Source organism: Aphelocoma coerulescens, chromosome 12, assembly GCF_041296385.1.
Source record: "Aphelocoma coerulescens isolate FSJ_1873_10779 chromosome 12, UR_Acoe_1.0, whole genome shotgun sequence".
Taxonomy (NCBI): domain Eukaryota; kingdom Metazoa; phylum Chordata; class Aves; order Passeriformes; family Corvidae; genus Aphelocoma; species Aphelocoma coerulescens.
In genome coordinates this window covers 7,820,742-7,838,061 of record NC_091026.1, presented here as the reverse complement: position 1 = coordinate 7,838,061, position 17,320 = coordinate 7,820,742, and the positions used below count along the sequence as shown (strand labels likewise).

The 17,320-nt window shown below is 36.1% G+C and overlaps 1 protein-coding gene across 9 annotated transcripts in view; it reads right to left on the bottom strand.

The window, feature by feature from the left end:
• CACNA2D3 (calcium voltage-gated channel auxiliary subunit alpha2delta 3) overlaps nt 1–17,320 on the bottom strand; it is a 422,236-nt gene that overhangs the window by 70,706 nt on the left and 334,210 nt on the right. For all 9 annotated transcript variants that reach the window (XM_069027740.1, XM_069027747.1, XM_069027744.1 and 6 more), the window contains 6 exons: nt 15,724–15,769; nt 15,474–15,571; nt 14,550–14,643; nt 12,854–12,949; nt 11,596–11,717; nt 10,947–11,027 (listed from right to left, as the gene is read on the bottom strand). In XM_069027740.1, the coding sequence (XP_068883841.1) occupies nt 10,947–11,027; nt 11,596–11,717; nt 12,854–12,949; nt 14,550–14,643; nt 15,474–15,571; nt 15,724–15,769 (537 nt within the window). The remainder of the gene's footprint in view (nt 1–10,946; nt 11,028–11,595; nt 11,718–12,853; nt 12,950–14,549; nt 14,644–15,473; nt 15,572–15,723; nt 15,770–17,320) is intronic.

Genomic DNA, 17,320 nt, shown 5'->3' with positions numbered 1-17,320 from the left:
TTTTTTTAACTGCTAAGTACTTCATATCATTATTAGGCTCTGTTCATTCTTCTCTGTCCTGAACTAAATAAACCAAGCTGTTTCAAATTCTTCCTGCAAGACCACATTCTCCAAACTTTTTTTTCCTTCTGCATTCCCTGGAACATTTTCAGTTCTTTACATTTTGTTTAAAATGCTGTACCCTAGATTGGGCACATTGCTTCAGCTGAGACATCATCAGCACAACATTTTTAGAATATTTATATTTTTTACAATATCCTAATATGTAGAATATTTGTATTCAGGCTCTTTGATCTCTTGATGTTTACTTTTTTTTCCTTGTAAATATTTGGTGAAGCTTAATGAATAATCTAATCTACTTTCAGAACTAAGTCATTTAAATATGCCAATCTACATTTTTTACTCTTTTATCCATTTATTGCCATAATATTTTGCAAAGCAAAACACAATTTTTCAGATACAGAAGACTGAAGCAAAACAGGATTGGATCTTGTTGCCCATGGGCCCAGAAATGAGTTTGGGGCCATGCCAAATCACTGCCTTTCCACAGTGACAACCTAAACTGAGCACAGTTGTACTCAAAGTGTAGATTGTGGGATGGAAGTTAATAAACCTTCAGCCTCGAGAGAGATTTCACCTCCAATGTTTCTAACAGGCTCAGACACAGCAGTGCAGCTCCCATCACAAAGCACTTCACACTTCTGATATTTTCAAGCAAAAGAAAAACAAGAATTCACTTGATATTTCCTAGTCAGGAATAACCCAGAACATCTTCCTAGTCCTTAAAAAAACAGTCTTTGCACCAAAAACCTTTCAGGCTTTCCTCATTGTATCATTATTCATATATCAATTTTAAAAAAAGTAAAAGAAGAAGGAAAAAAAGAAAAAGGTAAGGAAGAGCCAATGAAGGGCACAACAACATTTAAAGAAACTCATTCTGAGTCACATTGAAGATGCTTTGGGGATTTTCATGCACACACAAGGCTGTAAATTGATATGGAATTCTGCCAGAAAGCAAAGTATTAAATATTTCCATTAGTTCCCTCTGCTGTGGGAACAGAGTGAGCCAATCCAGGCAAAATCTGATTCTATGCTTTCTAACCTGATGTTTGCCAAAGGAAAAAAAAAAAGCCCACCCCAAAAATCCCAGGGAAATTTTTCATTTAAGGTTTATAAGACTGTGTATCACAGTTACCATGGTAAAAGGTTAATTGCATGTTTGCAATTAACAAATTCCAGTCATTTCTGATGATAAGGTAATAGCAGAAAAGGAACAGAGAAAAGTATTAATTCAATTACTTAATAAAGGTAAAATATTTATTTTTCAGCAGAGGAAACAGAATTCTCAATTACTGAAAAACAGAGATAAAAGCTACAATTTGTTTTCTATAAAAATTATTGACAACAAGTGGAAGACTGAATATAGGGAACCCCCACAGAACTGCCCTTAATTTATAAAGCTTAGCAATGGACATCTGCCACTGAAATTATTTGTCTGCACAGATTTATTTTTCAGATAAATGTTCCTGAGAAAGCTTTGTTGTCCTTCCAGCAATCTCATGAGAGTATTACAGTAAGCACAGTATTTTTTTCTAATCTCTGTGAAAAACACTCTTCCCCCTCAAAGTCAACAAAATATGAGGACATGCTAGTCTGCAAGGCATTTGTAAAGACAGGGAAAGCACATATATTGCTCCATTCCTGTCTTTCATTTATAGGCTCGCTATATTGTTTTTTTCCAGAAAAACTTTCTAAAATTTCATTTTAGAACAAAAATTCAATACTACAGTACACCCATGTTCTTTACAGAAAATGACCAATAGCATCTATATTGAAAGACATGAAGTTTAAACTGAAACATAATTGCTTGCCATATCTGTCTTTCCATTCAGAGCTTGCAAAAAGTCAATCAAAATTCAGTTTCATTATTCTCTAGTAATACAATGTCCAAACAAAATCTGGATCCCTCTTCTTGAGTATCAAAGTAGCACAATTAGTGACACTACACATAGCTTTTCTATCATTAACAATTAACAGGAAAATAATGACCATTACAGCAATCTACCTTTGCTGTCCAGGAGACAGGGACACACAGGCTTTAGTCAAACATCCAGAAAGGATGCCTGCTTTTACAACTTGGATCTTTTAATTTGGCCAAAAGTGGCACAGTAACAACAATCTTCAGGGTCTTAGTATGTCCTGAGTTTATATTACCTGAAATGTGGCTGAATGTTCCCCAGATCAGGGGGAAAACAGGCAGCAACACCAGTCACAATAAAGCACAACAGGGGAGAAGGTGTAGGAATTAGAAGGCCATAATAAACAAACCAACAACTAAAACTTCACATCTCTCTCCAGTGGAAACTGTGGTTGCTCTCTCCTACTGATTGAAGAGGGATCTCTCAGTGTTTTAGGGCTATGTACTCTATGTGCTCAACTGTTTTGCAAAGGCTGTCATCCTCATTTCAAGATACAACACATGAGAAAACACTGTTAATATTTGGAAATATAGTCTACTGGAGGGAAAATAAATTAGTCAATCCTCAGTACTTAAAATGATAGCAATTTAATCATATATGTGACTGCAGCTTCATCCTTGCACAACATTATGTGAAGCTATCCAAAGGACCCAACAGCTCATCTGCTGCTTTGTTCTTCAATCAGGGATTTGTTTTGCTGGCAGCAGAATTATTTAGCAAAATGCCCCTGGAATCTGGTTGGTATTAGATCACAAGGATCTTCCTCCTCCACAAATTACATAGTATTAAAACCCAACCAACCAACCAACAAATCCCCACAGCAAGGCAGAAGTGCAGAAGCAAAGAGCAGATGCTCTGTGCCATTTACTACACATATTGATACTAAACATCAATTGATACTGGTGTAATACATCTGTCAAAGTCCTGGATTCTTTAAGAACAAGTGGTGAGGACAGCCAAGCATTAGATAAATAGAGGTTAAATTCTCAACACCAGCAGAAAACTACCTCAAAAAAACCAAAACCACTATTCTACTGTTCCACATGCTGATTCTGTATGGTGAAATGAACTGAGAACAAATGGAAATGAATGTAAATGTCTGAATTGTGAATATGTCACTAATTTCAGCTTCCCTGTTCAGCCAATGGAAAGGGACAGGACTTACACCACATACTCCAAAGCATTCTGTGGAGGAGTTTACCTCTCTCCACACCTTCCCTGCAAACCATCTTTCCCAAGCAATGGCTCCATGTGAGCTGCTTAGTGTTAGACTCTACAAATACACATCTCAGTTTTTCTAAAGCTGAAAACGTTAGTCTGTATACCAATATTAGATTTATGAACACAAAAACAATATTCAAAGTAAACAAGAAACTCTGGAAAAACATAAAGTTGTGGTTTTCTTCAAAAGCATGAAAAACATTTTGAGGGATTTGCTAAATGCTACTGTTGAATATAATATTCTGTGGCTTATTATGAGGAGTAAAGATTAGGTAAATCACTCTCTTGCCTGACAAGGAAAACATCTGTTTTAGAATCCCTCAAAAATTTGGTTGGTGTGTCATCATGAGGACATATTCATTTTCCCTTAGGCCTTCATATTAAATTGCAATTTTACAGATGGCATCATAAATTTTAAGGACAGTATATGGCATTGACATTTGCCTGAATGTTCTTAACAATAATAATAATATGAAAGCAATATCTGTGAGAAAAAATGGGAAAAAAAAGTCCAAGAAGTAGAGAGCAGATGTATTTGCTCTATGCATGACTGTAACATCAGCAGATTTCAGTATTTGTGAAACTTTTACAGTATGTGCCACTTCTAGAAATACCAATAGTTCAAATTACTTTTGATTAAGTAATTGAGTCTCTTTGTTAAAAGAGAGATGTGCATGCAAACCCCATTTAAATTCACTTAAAAAAAACCCCGGATGAAATGTTGAGGTCACATTTATACAAACATTAACACACCAAAAAAAAAAGGGAAAATGGGTGAAAACCAAAATTTTTGTGTCATAAAGGCACATATTTTCAGATACAAGGTGTACATTTGCCTCCATGAAATTTTAAAAGCATCTTCCTTAGAGCCTAGATCAGCAGAAGTCTCACTTACTTGAAAACTGATATACTCACAAATTTTCCTTTTAAATTGTTGTTCTGTAGAGTTTGATCTAAACAGGAAGAATGAAAACCTGAAGTGTGACTGATATGACTGATTTGTATTTCAAAAGTGATATGAGATTTTGGATCTTTCCTAATTTCAAGGCACAGTTTGAATATCAAACAGCAGGATTATCAGGGCCACTTTCCTCTGGCCAGAATAGAAGCATTCAAAATTATGTGCCATTTTTAACAAATCAGTGATTGAGTCCTTACTATTCCTTAGCTTAGCTTATGGATACAAAACTAGAAGGAGATGCTAAGCAGGAGATTCAAGCTGTGTCACTCAAATTATCTGAGGCCTTTTAGCATCCTGGCTAGGAATATTTAACATGAAATAAGTGAGAGTATTGTTATACTAAAGTTGGGTTTTAAAGTTATATAAGAGAGAACAAAGAAAATGATGGATGAGGTAACTTGTAAAAAATATCTCTTTAACCAGGGTTTGGAGAAAAAATCCTTGAATTTGTATATGGGCTGGTTATAAAAATAAAGGATCAAGTTTGAAAAGTTAAATACTGGACAAGTTAAATACTGGATCATGGCACTACTTGGAAAAATTTCTTTGGGAGAATAAAACATAGTGTTCTTGTTTGCATAATGAGTATTTTTGGTAAGAACATTTAAAATCCCACTGTCAGTGAACAGAAGAGGACTGCCTTTGCTTCAGTTTCAGTAACACCTCCTACACCTGGATATAAAAGATTGCTTATTGTATTTTAAATATATTTCAGTTTATATTTAGCTATATATATATATTTAACTATACATAAATTAGTGCAGCTTCAGCAGAAAGACTGAGTCAGGGTAGATTCACAGAGCTATGGCAACACTTGAATGCACATGCCAGACAATCATCCTTCTTTGATAGAAAATGACTGTAAACATGCCTTCATCTTCACAGAACAGGAGTACTTTCATTTCTCAATAATTTAGCTACAGCGAGCTTCTCTTACTCTACTGTTCCAGTTATGCTGACATAAAGCATTGAGGACATGCTTGTTTTCAGAAACTACAGGTCTGATGTACTGGTAAAGATTTTTATCTTTTTAAAACAAACAAATTAAGCTATTACTTGATTTGATAGGCCACAGAAGAGCATGTGCAAGGAGAGCTCATTTAGTCTTTTCTATTTTCCAATTTCAACTTTGATAAATAGGAAGTCCAACACAAAACTGACCATATTTAAAAAAATGGCAAAGAATACTTCTTTAGATATTCCTTCCTTGTACTTAAGTACCACAGAAACAAAACTTTTTTGCAATTCTACATTTGCAACAGTAAAGAACTCCACCTGATTTTTATATTTACATCTAATATAACACACCCAGAGAGGGCATGGCCTCTCCACTTGGGAAGCATTTAAGATCTGACTGGACACAGTTCTGGGTAATCAGCTCTAGTGCAGATTCTCTCAAGATCTACTCCAGTAGGATTGGACAAGATGATCTTAAGAGATCACTTCCAGCCTCTACAATTCATGTATTTGACTGGTCTGCACAAAAAAGAGGCAAAGAAGGATTAAGGAAAACTGTACATAATTTCAGCTTTTTTAAGCAGCCTTGTATTGAAAAAAAATGGACCATTTCTCCTCATGTCCTTCAAATTCTAAATTTCCAATGACTGTGACACTAAAGACTTTGCCTGTGTATGATTTAATCCTTCATTCCTCTGACTCAGTGTCCAGAGCTTTTTACTAACCCCTGCTATGGACTTTTCCAATGAGGCCTGAAACCCAGGTTCTGCTTGTTCAGCAAAGAGAACTTAAGAGGACAGGGCAATTTTCATCAGACATTTTCTTCAGCATTCTTTACTACTTTTTTTCCCTAAGAAGATTATGTCGGTTCTGTTATCTTTAATTAAGCATACCAAGGGGCTAATTTTCATGTTTTCTGTGAACCGCAATGGTCTCTTTCAACAAGAGGGGCTTTTAAGGTCCTATATTGTACTGCAGCTTTTGAACTAAAATGCCCCTACATGGAATTGCCTTTATGAGTGTTCACATATTTTGTCAACACTCTCAAAATCTCAAGAGAGAGCAATTTTTCAGTTTTTAGACCCTGCTTTTTTCCATGATGGCTCTTGTTTGCTTGCTTCCATCCCCATACCTTGTTCATAACTGTCTAGGTGAGCAGTACCTTTAATGATTTTTTTTACAAAATCATACTGATGAAACCATCATCTCTTGCCAAAGAAATGGAAATAAACATGTACATAGCACGTAGAAATCCTATCCTGCCCTTATCCAGATGCCCATATGTTTGCTACTTGAAAGTCGACATCCAAGTAAAGGACCTGAAATAATTTAACTCGAATACAAGACTGGAATGCTGAATTCCACCAACATTTGGCAGAAATGTACTGCCCTTCACATGAGCATCATAAGAGACTATTCCACCTTAACTTGTCTCAATTTTAATAGCTAGATCACTATCTAAATTTGGATATCCTATATTAGCTTCATCTTTGTCACCCAGACGAATACTCATATTCCAGGAATCTCACTAAATTTCAAGACTGGGATGGGGAACCATTCTCCTATTTTTAGACCTTGTTGAGAAGAAAAAAAACTCCATCTTTTACTCCACTTTGTAACAGGGGCAGTTTGAAGATACTCATCATTTCAATGTAAACTTGATTTAGAAGACATGGTCACAGAAAACACTCAGCTAAGGTAATTTTGAACATAAATGTGTTCAAATGTAAAGAAAGCCCTGCCTGCAGTACTGTGGGAAATGGAGTTGCAGGGAGTTCTCTCACAGAGAGCCTACAGGTGCTGACAGAACACATAAAGGACATTGTGCTTGAGCAGATAGAAATGGATGCATATTTCAATTTGAGGCCTTGGTGAACACAGTTTTGTAGTTTTGAAATAAATATGCCTTATAAGAGTAGAAATGTAGTAAAAATATACTTTATACAAGAAATAATAGTGATAAATAAAAGAGTAAAGAGTTTTGAGTTTAATAATAGGTTTTATAGTAAAGTTTCCTAGAAAGTTAAGATGTATTAGTATAAGCTTGTGCAATAGGCTATAATAGCAATGTGTTTACTGGATAAGAAAGTACGCATTGTGGGAAAATTATACAGTGTTGGTTAATACAAATGTGTAGCAAGCTTTGTGGCATTTGTTTATTGGCTCAAAAAGTTATCAAAAGCCTTGTAGACACATAGTGAGGCCGGCTGCTGCTTCTCCAGCAAGCTGTTGGTACCTCAGTGAGTTGCTGCTACCTGGCATCTGTACCTGCTGCAGCTGCCCGGCTCTCCTGGGTTGAGGTGTATTCTATTACCATCCCCATGAGCTGTTGAAACCAGGTGGGGCAGTGTTTCCTTGCCTCCTCCCCCCCAGACCATCTTTCTGTTAATGGCCCATCATTGTCCTGCCCCATGACTCACAGATAACTCCCTCCGGACCATCTTCTGTTAACGAGCCTAATCAACACTTGGCCTCATGACTCATTACCCCATTGTGAGATGCTCCAACCAGAGGGAGGAACCAAGCATCCCATCGTGGATATAATCTGGGACTCTGAACACCAGAGATAACCCTTTCCACTGGATTCCCAGAGGACAGAAGCTACACAGCCACCACTGGACTTTCTAAGGAAGAGCAGGCCCTTTTTCTACAGGATCACCGCTTCAGAGGACTGCAGCCACCATTCTACCACCACCCTGCCTAACAGGGACTCAGGTTGTATCTTGACTCTGTCAGTTTCAACCAGTGTTTTCTTTCAGGTTTTTTTTTTCCTTTTCTTTAATTTCCCTATTAAATTGTTATTCTGACTTGGTGCCTCCCACTGGTTTGTTTTCAAACTAGTACACCGGCCTACTGCTTCTGCTATTGTTACTGTAACTACTGCCTTTGATATCAGAGATGCTGTTTGTAATGACTCTCCTGTCTCATCCTTCAATAAACATGAGACTGATTCAGTAACAAATCATCTCAGTGACATCTCGTGCTTACTATAATCCCAGGACAATCCTGGAAATCCTGATGCAGTACTACTGTCACTTCCCTCCTGCAACTAAACTGAACGCTGTATAAACAATAATAAATATGATAATATTACACTTATATTAAAGGTTTATCTCCACACCTTCTATAGAAATTTGCATTCATTCAAGTAAAAAAAAAAAAAAAAAACACCAAACAAAAATCACAATCTCAATTGCAAGAAGCAGGAGAGGTTTTAGAAACAAATTACAGGGGCTTTTTGCCAAGAAGCAAAGACATTCTGACAGGGAACTGGTATTAGTAGGTACAGATGGCGAAACAGCAGGAACACTCAATTATTCTGCAGTAAGAGTCTGCAGAATTACTAATTTCAGGATTTTTTGCCTATTTTATACAGCTGAGTCTTTGCTATTTTCAATAAGCCTTAGACTTTTATATGACATCTGTTATAAGTGATGGGTTTCTAAGCAAGAAAACTGAAAACCCCAACAACAACAAACAAAATAATCTGACTACATACAAAAAAAAACAACAAAAAAACCAACCCCAAAACAAAATCAAACCCAGTCTATGGATTTTGCAGTAAGAGTTGGTTTTGTTCCTTTTTTCCCCTCTTGTGGGCAGGAATAACATTTTATAACAATGTTCTAGTTTCTTTCTGCCAGATTTAAACTCTCGTAGTGATCTGAAATAAACAACATTCTGGCACAGCTTAGTTTTCAGTCAAATCCCTCTAGAGAAAAGAGTGATTTAACATGAAATGTGTATCCCGTCCTGCTGCTTTCTGTAATCTACTCAGACCAAATGGGGATAAGGAATACTTACTTCACACAAATTAAAATGAGATGTTTTGGCCAAATTTGAACTCCAATGGAGGTATCTGAAAACATTACCCATAATCTTACTTTAGTCTCCCAAGTCTGGCTAATAAAAACTTCAAACTTCTCCCATTTATCACTGCTCCAGTTTCTGCCTCCAAATCCATTTTGCTTAACACAGAATATTGTCAGCCTTATAACAAAACTTAAAAATTGAACTAGATGCTGGGTGCTTTCTTGAAAGTTTTCTGAGAGAAAGTAGGACTGACAAGTCACATTCATGATCTTAAACTTAAGGAGAACAAGAATAGTGCATATACTTGTTTGTCTCTGAGTGGCGGTAGCTGGGTGAGTGATACTTTAAAAGAAAAAAACACTTTAAAGTGTTTCATACAGTAAACAAAATATCTATCACAACGTTTTTAAAGTTTACAGAAATAGAAATAAAAAACCACTGATGTGCTTCAGAAGTAGTTACACTGCTCTTATATTTCATGGCATTATGCTTTTACAGATACCATGGAAATCTTCTACGTGCTTTGGCATTAAAAACTTTCAAGAGCCTGTGTTTATTTTAGATAGAAATTATGGGATCCAAGCAATTTCAAGTGTTCAGTACTAAACAGAATTATTGGGGGAAGGGAAACAACACCTGCTTTTCTCTTTTACAATTACTAAAAACCAAAAAAACCCAAAGCTTTTTGAAAGTGTATTGGAAGTAATTATGTGTCATACCTTCTCAAAGTAAAAACAAAATTACAAATACTGGTGAGAAAAGAATAAATATAAGGATGTCTATTAACCCTATGCATTTTAGAGATGATGGAAAACTGTGTGATGAACCTTTTGCTAACTCCAAACAACAGAGCATTCTAGAAATAACATGACACTTCTTCACTTCTTCATCGTAGTGAAAATTAAATTACATCTTCAGCAATTTGCAGGTGTCTGCATTTACATTAGTTTATAAAGGCTATTTTATGCTTTAACAGGAGTATGAAGTCAAAATTAGGATTTCCTGGCGTGTTATATAGAAGAGTTCAATAATTTGTGATGAATGTATCTTGTGGATTGGAGACAGAAAGCTGCTTTACTATTGACCTAAAATCTTTTTTTATCAGTGTCTATTCTGTGTTTGAAGAAACAAATTTGAGATTTCCCATTTTTCTGGCACATTCTTGCTCTTTCATTATTATATTCACAGCATTTTTAATAGTATTTTTAATATGAGAAAAATAAGGTGGTTCCTGCTTTGTGTGGCAGATATTTAATTTTTCCTGAAATAAGAGAGCTTGGTTTCTGGCATAATAAATTCTTTCCTTCTTCAGAGTCAGTAACCACTGGGAACCAGAGAAAAACTGGTCAGATAAGCATCTGAACTTGAGTGAGGAACATCCAATAATTTCAAAATTAATTACTCCCGTTTTTAAATCTCTGGGTTTTATCTCTATTCTGTAGTTGTCACACTTCACCTTTTAGTCTTCAGGTACTGTTATACTCTTGGCTGACAGACAGCAGAGCTTTGTTGTTCAATTTCTAAGCTCTGAACAAATCACATCTGTGATAATCTAGACAAAAATCACCACATTGTATCCTGTTATAAAACAATCCTGTTATAGCACAGAATTTTCAAAGTTGAAGCTTGGGTGGAACATTTACAAATCAGATAGTCCTTTCTTATACTTCTTTTTCCTTGTCATAATACAATCTGATTTATTATAGTATAGAATTGTGTCTACCAAAATTGATTTATTGATAATGGTTATTTCCATAAAGTCAAACTCAGTAGCTCACAGAGAGGTTTGAGAGCCAATTAATAAAGGATCAGATTCTTGGGGGAGGAAGCATTAAATGCTCTCCACACTTAGTCATCCAATTATATCTTATAGGTGCAATTGCATCCTTCCCTCTCTCTTCTTAAAATATTGGATATTTACATTAAATGCCTACTAACCCAAAAGAGAAAGTGCAGATTTTAAAAAAACTGATTTTAAAAAAATTAACAAACCAAATAAACAACAACAATTGTACCTGCAACCACTGGAGATTTCCTGTCATCCAGAAGCTGAATAGCAGTACTGGCTGTCACCACATTGCTCTTGTTGGCAGTTTCTGTGGGGTGTAGTAAGGGGAAAAAAAATTGAAACAATATATTGCAAAATGAAGAAATTGAAGGTTTTCCCCTGGTTTTAGATAACAGCCTATGTGGATACAGTGTTCAGAAAACAAAACAGGGAACATCATGATCTCTACGTATGCACAGAACACACTGGCATCGCCATTTTAAATTCCCCAGCATCCCAAAAACAAGCTTAAAACACTGAAATGAGTCATCAGGTTTTGTCTCCTCTGCTAAAAGGCAGCAAAGGTGACAGCTGGTAGGGCTTCTCAATAATGTGGACATTTACTCTGTTGGACTTTCCCTGCTTAAAATATCTTAAAATGTAGTTGTACCTGTGCAAATATTAAATGAAAAGTGTTACACCACACCTTGGGGTTTTACATGCAGCCCCATAAAAGACACAGCTGGTCAAAGGACCAGTGAAGTAGCTGCAAATTTCAATGCCTATTTCAGATCAGTATTTGAGATTAGCTACAAAGCCCACTCCATACTGGTACACTTGGAATCCTTTCAGCACCATGCATGGCTCAGAATTTAGGGAATGACAAAATTATAGACCTGTGCTGAATGGGATTGAATAGACAAAGCTCCCAGGTATTTGTTCAGCAGCTCTTCTGTACCAGAGTGGAAAATGGTCAGCATTAAAAATGTTCTCCTTATCTTCAGCTGTCAGGAAATCTCTTGAGAAAAGAGAGAGAAATAAAACAATTGTTTTTTGTTGCATGGCACACAATAGTTTCTAGCTTTGAAAGACAAGACAAAACAAAATGCAGCCTTTTACAAAGAAAATGGTTTGGGACAATTTTTCTAATACTGTTTTTTCAACAAAAGAGTTAAATCGAGTCACTAATAATTGTTTGTGACACACAGTAACTTTTGTTGTGAAAGACATTAAAAGTACTAAAAACCAGTACCTCTAAGTACCACTAAAATTGTTTTTATTGATGTGTACAAATAAAAATGCTTAGTCTAAAAAGCCTTTTTCTTTCAGCACAATATAAGAACTGTGAGCTGCACAAGGTGGAAAAGGCACTGGAGATTTGGTAGTCTGTTGCCACTGGCATTCACTCTTGAGTAGTGAGAAAAAGGGTAATTTTACAGCCTAAGTTCAAAATACTGTGTAGGGGGTAGTAGTGGACAACTAAATACTTTATTCCTTAGTAATTTCAGGGAATGTTGACAGAGGAAAATTTATGCCAAGAGCAAGTACAGTGTCCACACTATTGTTCTGGTTTTCTGTCTGAATAATAAATTGTAGTGCTGTTGATATCACCGACTTGTGCAAAAATATTTGTCCTCAGATAAGCACTATAGAGGTTTTCATGCAATAAACTTTGTCTACCATGAAAAAATCAAACACAGACGTTCTTTTACATGCATAATACCTCCACTAGACTACATGCTCTCCAAGGAAAATGGGAAACTCTTATATGTTGAGGTCTCCTGATCACTCTTTCACCCAGTCCAATTCTGTCACTTGTCTTTCTTTAAACACCAAAAATATTTTTCCACAACAATGATGCAAAATCCCTGAAAAAGCCTACAGGTACTTGTTTTCAGGTGGTGTAGTAAAAGGTGTAGCATATCCATAAGAAGAGAGATGTGAGGCTGGGAGTGTCTGTGCAGGGAAAGCAAATTTATGGGCTACAGGTGTAAAATAGTTCATTGTTCCAAAAGTTCCAGTCAAAGAAAGAATTTAAGGGATCCTAGGAAATCTTTCTAACTGGTTCTGTGTGAAGAAACAGTAGATGGGCTGCATAAAAACAATTTTTTCTCTCTTTTCTTACCTGGCTGCCAGGCACAGTTTGTTACTTACTGGTTTGTCAGCTGCTCTGGGCCCACAAACAGGTTGATACGAGAGAGTCCAGTCCGTGTCCCAAGGAAGGCAACTTCCACTCCCTTGTCAGAGTTTCTGGAACAGTGCAGAACACAAGCAAAGTTAATGTTTCAGACAGTAAACATATAAAGCTGCATTGCTGTCACAGAAAGCACAAGTGTAGAGGTTTTTGAGAGATTATTGAGAGCATAGTTTCCTTATTTATTGATTTACTTTTAAATGCTGTTTTTTAAGTTATAGTCATCTGGGTTTTGAATTGTATGCAATGTAGAAATACTGTTTAGACTGAGAATCCCTAAAAATCCAAACACAATAAATTTTGTAGGATTTTTAGGGAGAATTTACATAGAAGCCATAGAATAAAGAGGTGTGGCATAGCTGTATAAAAACTATTTAATAACCACTGACACACAGCGATTCTGAGATGGGCAGGAATTCCAGATCTTGCTCCCAGTCCATGCAACATTTCTGTGGTATATTTTTGCTTCAAGTCATAGGTGTGACTATTGCTCAGGTAAGCAAATATATTTAAAACAGGAAGCTGAGAGTCAAACTTAGGACAGGCTTTAGCATGTAGAACTTGAGAAAAAAATGTGCCAGATGTCTCAGACAGAATTCTGCTGCTGCACTGTTATCAGTACCAAACTATTTCAAAATTAATTCTTGTGTGACTGCAAGAACTTCAGTCCCATTACCACAAAGCTAGGGACAAGAGCCATTTTATTGTTTCACATTAATGAGACTGAATGAAGCAAAGTCAGAATCTGAAAGAGCATCAAAAGTCTCCCACTGGCATCATTCCACAGCTGTCCTTGTGTTTACTGGATCTGTTATTTCATTGTGTAGGAGGATTCAAGACACCTTACACCTCTCGATGTCCACAGTATGTTGGCATGCAACAAATTCTTATCTTTATCTTCTCAGAGAAGGCTGGATAACTCTTTGATGAACCAGATCTTATCATGTTGCTTTTATTCATTCAATATGAGTACATGCAGTACAGCAACGTATTTTTTCATTCATCTTTTATAAAATGGTTGAAATTTAGCAAAATCTAAACAGGATAATCTCCAGAATTGCCTTTCAACCACAGTATTTCATGCAAACTGCAAAGATTAACACCTGTGTAATATGGATAAAAACTTTTTACTTAACACTTTACTTAACATCATAGCATAAATTAGTAAAGTAAAAGATATAAACTCTGAAAAGGACTGGCTAATGTCCTGATTCTCCCTAACAGAAACCTAGATCCCAGGTAGTTTTGGAAAATAAATAAATTGAGGATTAAAGAAATTATTTATCAGTGCAAGTTTTTCTATATATAATTTATTTTGAGGCAAAGTACCAATTGCATCAATAATTTTGGTAAATTTTGCATTAAATTTTTCAAGTACCCTTTGTTAAAAATACACAGAACTGTAAGTTGCAGTTAGTGCACAATATCACCAGTTTTATTGTGGAAACTGGGTAACCTTTCAGCTAATCCTCACAACATACAATGCAAGATAAACACTTCAGATTGAACTCAAACTTGGTGGTATTTAGCATCAAAGAGATATTATAATATTTTCATGTATATCAGGATTTGTTAGACATTCCAAAAATACCTTAATGTAACTATTAAAAATACACCCATGACTGATACATAATGGTGGACACAAAGATCACTTACTCTGATTTATTCAATGCTAGACTGGTCCAATAGGCTTCAATTGGTGCACTCACAACTGCATCAAACAAAACTTCCTGGATCAATTCTTTGTCACCTATTACAATACAATAAAAGCAGTAAATATATGGGCATATAAAGACCAAACAGTAGGGTTTTCTTATATTTTGCTATATTTTATCTGTGATATGCTTTCAAACATTTTGCACTATGAAGTGCTTACTATGTTACATTACACGGAATTTTACCACAATGCAGTTTTTCCCCCACAATTTCATTGCATTGGCAACAATTCTAGATTATAAACCAAACAACGATCCTGCACTTCATGTAACTCATTCATGAATATACTATCTAATGCTCATGTCTGCATGTGCCATAAGGTTACAAGTACATCTAGCAACACTCACAAAAAGCTCTGCATTTCTGCAAACATACAGAATATGCACCTCTCTGAATTTTTTATTCTGCTTTGCAGTTCAGAAATGCTAATTGCCTCCCTAAAATACCCATGAAATATCTGGTAAATTCCTTAGAGGCGTGATCCGAGGATTAATTCAGATCAGTCCTGTTTACTTTATAAAACCACATGGAGTGATAATTTTGCATAGTACAGCTACACCATCTGAACAGAAACTTGAATGTTTGGTACAGGCACACAGTTTACTGTAAAAGTCGGAAATTTGTATCATAATTAATGCTGCTACTACTAATAATGCATAATTAATACTAATAAATAATAATATCTTTATTGACACCCTGGAAAAAGCTCAAAACCAATTGAAATTGCAAAGCAACATCAGCTAAGCAATCCTATCTCAAATCCTCGCTGGTTAAATTGAGCAGCTTTGCCTTTTGTAGAAGGGTAAGTATGACAGTTTCTAGCTGGGCTACAGCCTGCAGATCCATGTTTAACAAAATACTTGCATTGGAGCAGGGGCTCTTTTCCTGTGAGGTAGCGTTTAATTGCTTCCAACTGAGTCATCTGCCGGTGTTCAGGGTGTAAGTCAGTGTTGCAATAGGACCTGTGAACACGTTGTCAAAACAATAAAAAGTTATCTGTACAAGCATGATCTCTCTTTGTCTTTGAACATAAAGGATTGGGCTCTGCAAGCACAAACACTATGAAACCGAGAAGGGTAATAGACACTAATTTCATGCTTTATTTAAGGCTTACCATTCATCTGCTAAAGATACATCAGGGTGTTCTAAATCATGTAAACCTGTAACAGGAATAATAATGGGTTATTTAGGGAGAAGTCTGGGTAACAGATGGTTATTTGCATACACTCCATAACATAAACCCTTCTTGGAAAGTGCATTATTACCATAACAAAATAAATCACAGTAAACTATGTTTAAATACACTTTAGGGTCTAACAGACTAGCAAAACTAGTTTAATCAGATCTAAAACTGAAAAGGTAAGAAAAAAATTTTTGTGCTGATATGTTTAACTTATATGAGTTATTCACATAATATATTTAAAGCTTAGAAGAAAATTTGAGCAAAGACAAATGCAAAATGGGAACAGACTCCTGTTCATATTCCCTCATTCTCTTTGGCCAGTAAAGTTCTGTATGCTAAAATACACACTTTTCATTTCATGGGAGTTGTTCTCCTTCTCATAATGAAAAAATCATTAAGAACAATTCCCTCAAAACCTAAGCACACAGCCCATGAACACAAACAGCAATTTATGGGATCATTCAGAAAAGGTTTTTTGTACTAACAGGTCACACAAATGCCTGTAAATAAGAACTATATCATTAGTTATATAGCACAATAAAAATGTACTTTGGCAATTTTAAAAACTCTTAAAACATTTATCAATAGACAATAAGCAAATAGGGTTCAGCAGGCAGCATCTGGGTTTAACCCCCCAGAGTACACAACGAACAAGGACAGAGCAGCAGTGACTAAGGCAGGCAGGGAAGCCAAAACAGGAATTAGAGCTGTGGTCCCTGGGGGGGACAGTGAGGTGAAGTGAGAGAAAATCAGTGAAGGTAAGAGTGGGAGAGAAGGAACAGTTAGTTATGGTTATGTTAACATTTCTGGGGCTGCATCTGGGACTCAGACTTGCTGTGTGGCTGAATTAAAGAACATCAGTGAGAGGTATGCTGGGAACAGTCTGAGGAATGAGTAGCTCCAAGCCTCATGCTGTGCCTTTTTGTACTTGCTGTGCAGGTACTTGAACCTCAATGAACTTCTTTTTATACCTCTCCTGAGTACAAGAACATATTCATGCCCCAAAATACAGCCAAGGAACAAAGCCCTGAACAAATTAACTGTCTTAACATCACTGACAAAACAAGAAGAAGAACCAGAAATAGAGACTTCAGCATAAAATCTGAAAGCTTTCCTCTACTGAAACAGCTTTTGTTCAGCAACTTCTAAAATTTTCAACCCTCCCTTCAACCTGCTGAAATGCCTCCACACTTCCTTCATCTTCAGAAACTTTCTTGCCGAACAATTTTATCACCACACACAGTTGACTCCTCCATTCATTTAGTTGGGGATTGAAGCAAAACCAAAGAACAAGTCATTCCCTGGGTACCTATACTGCTATTAGAAACATGCAAATCCTTGTAGATAATGTACAAAACAGTTGTAGCTGTGAAAGAGTTCACAATGTATAGTCTGTGAACAAAACCAATAGCCATTACTGTGTTAGTTGTTACTTCATTCAGAAAACACCACAAATCATTAACATTGGCTGTGAGTTGCTCTCTGGAACACTGAGAGAGGAGAATGGAAGATGATTCCATTTAAAGAA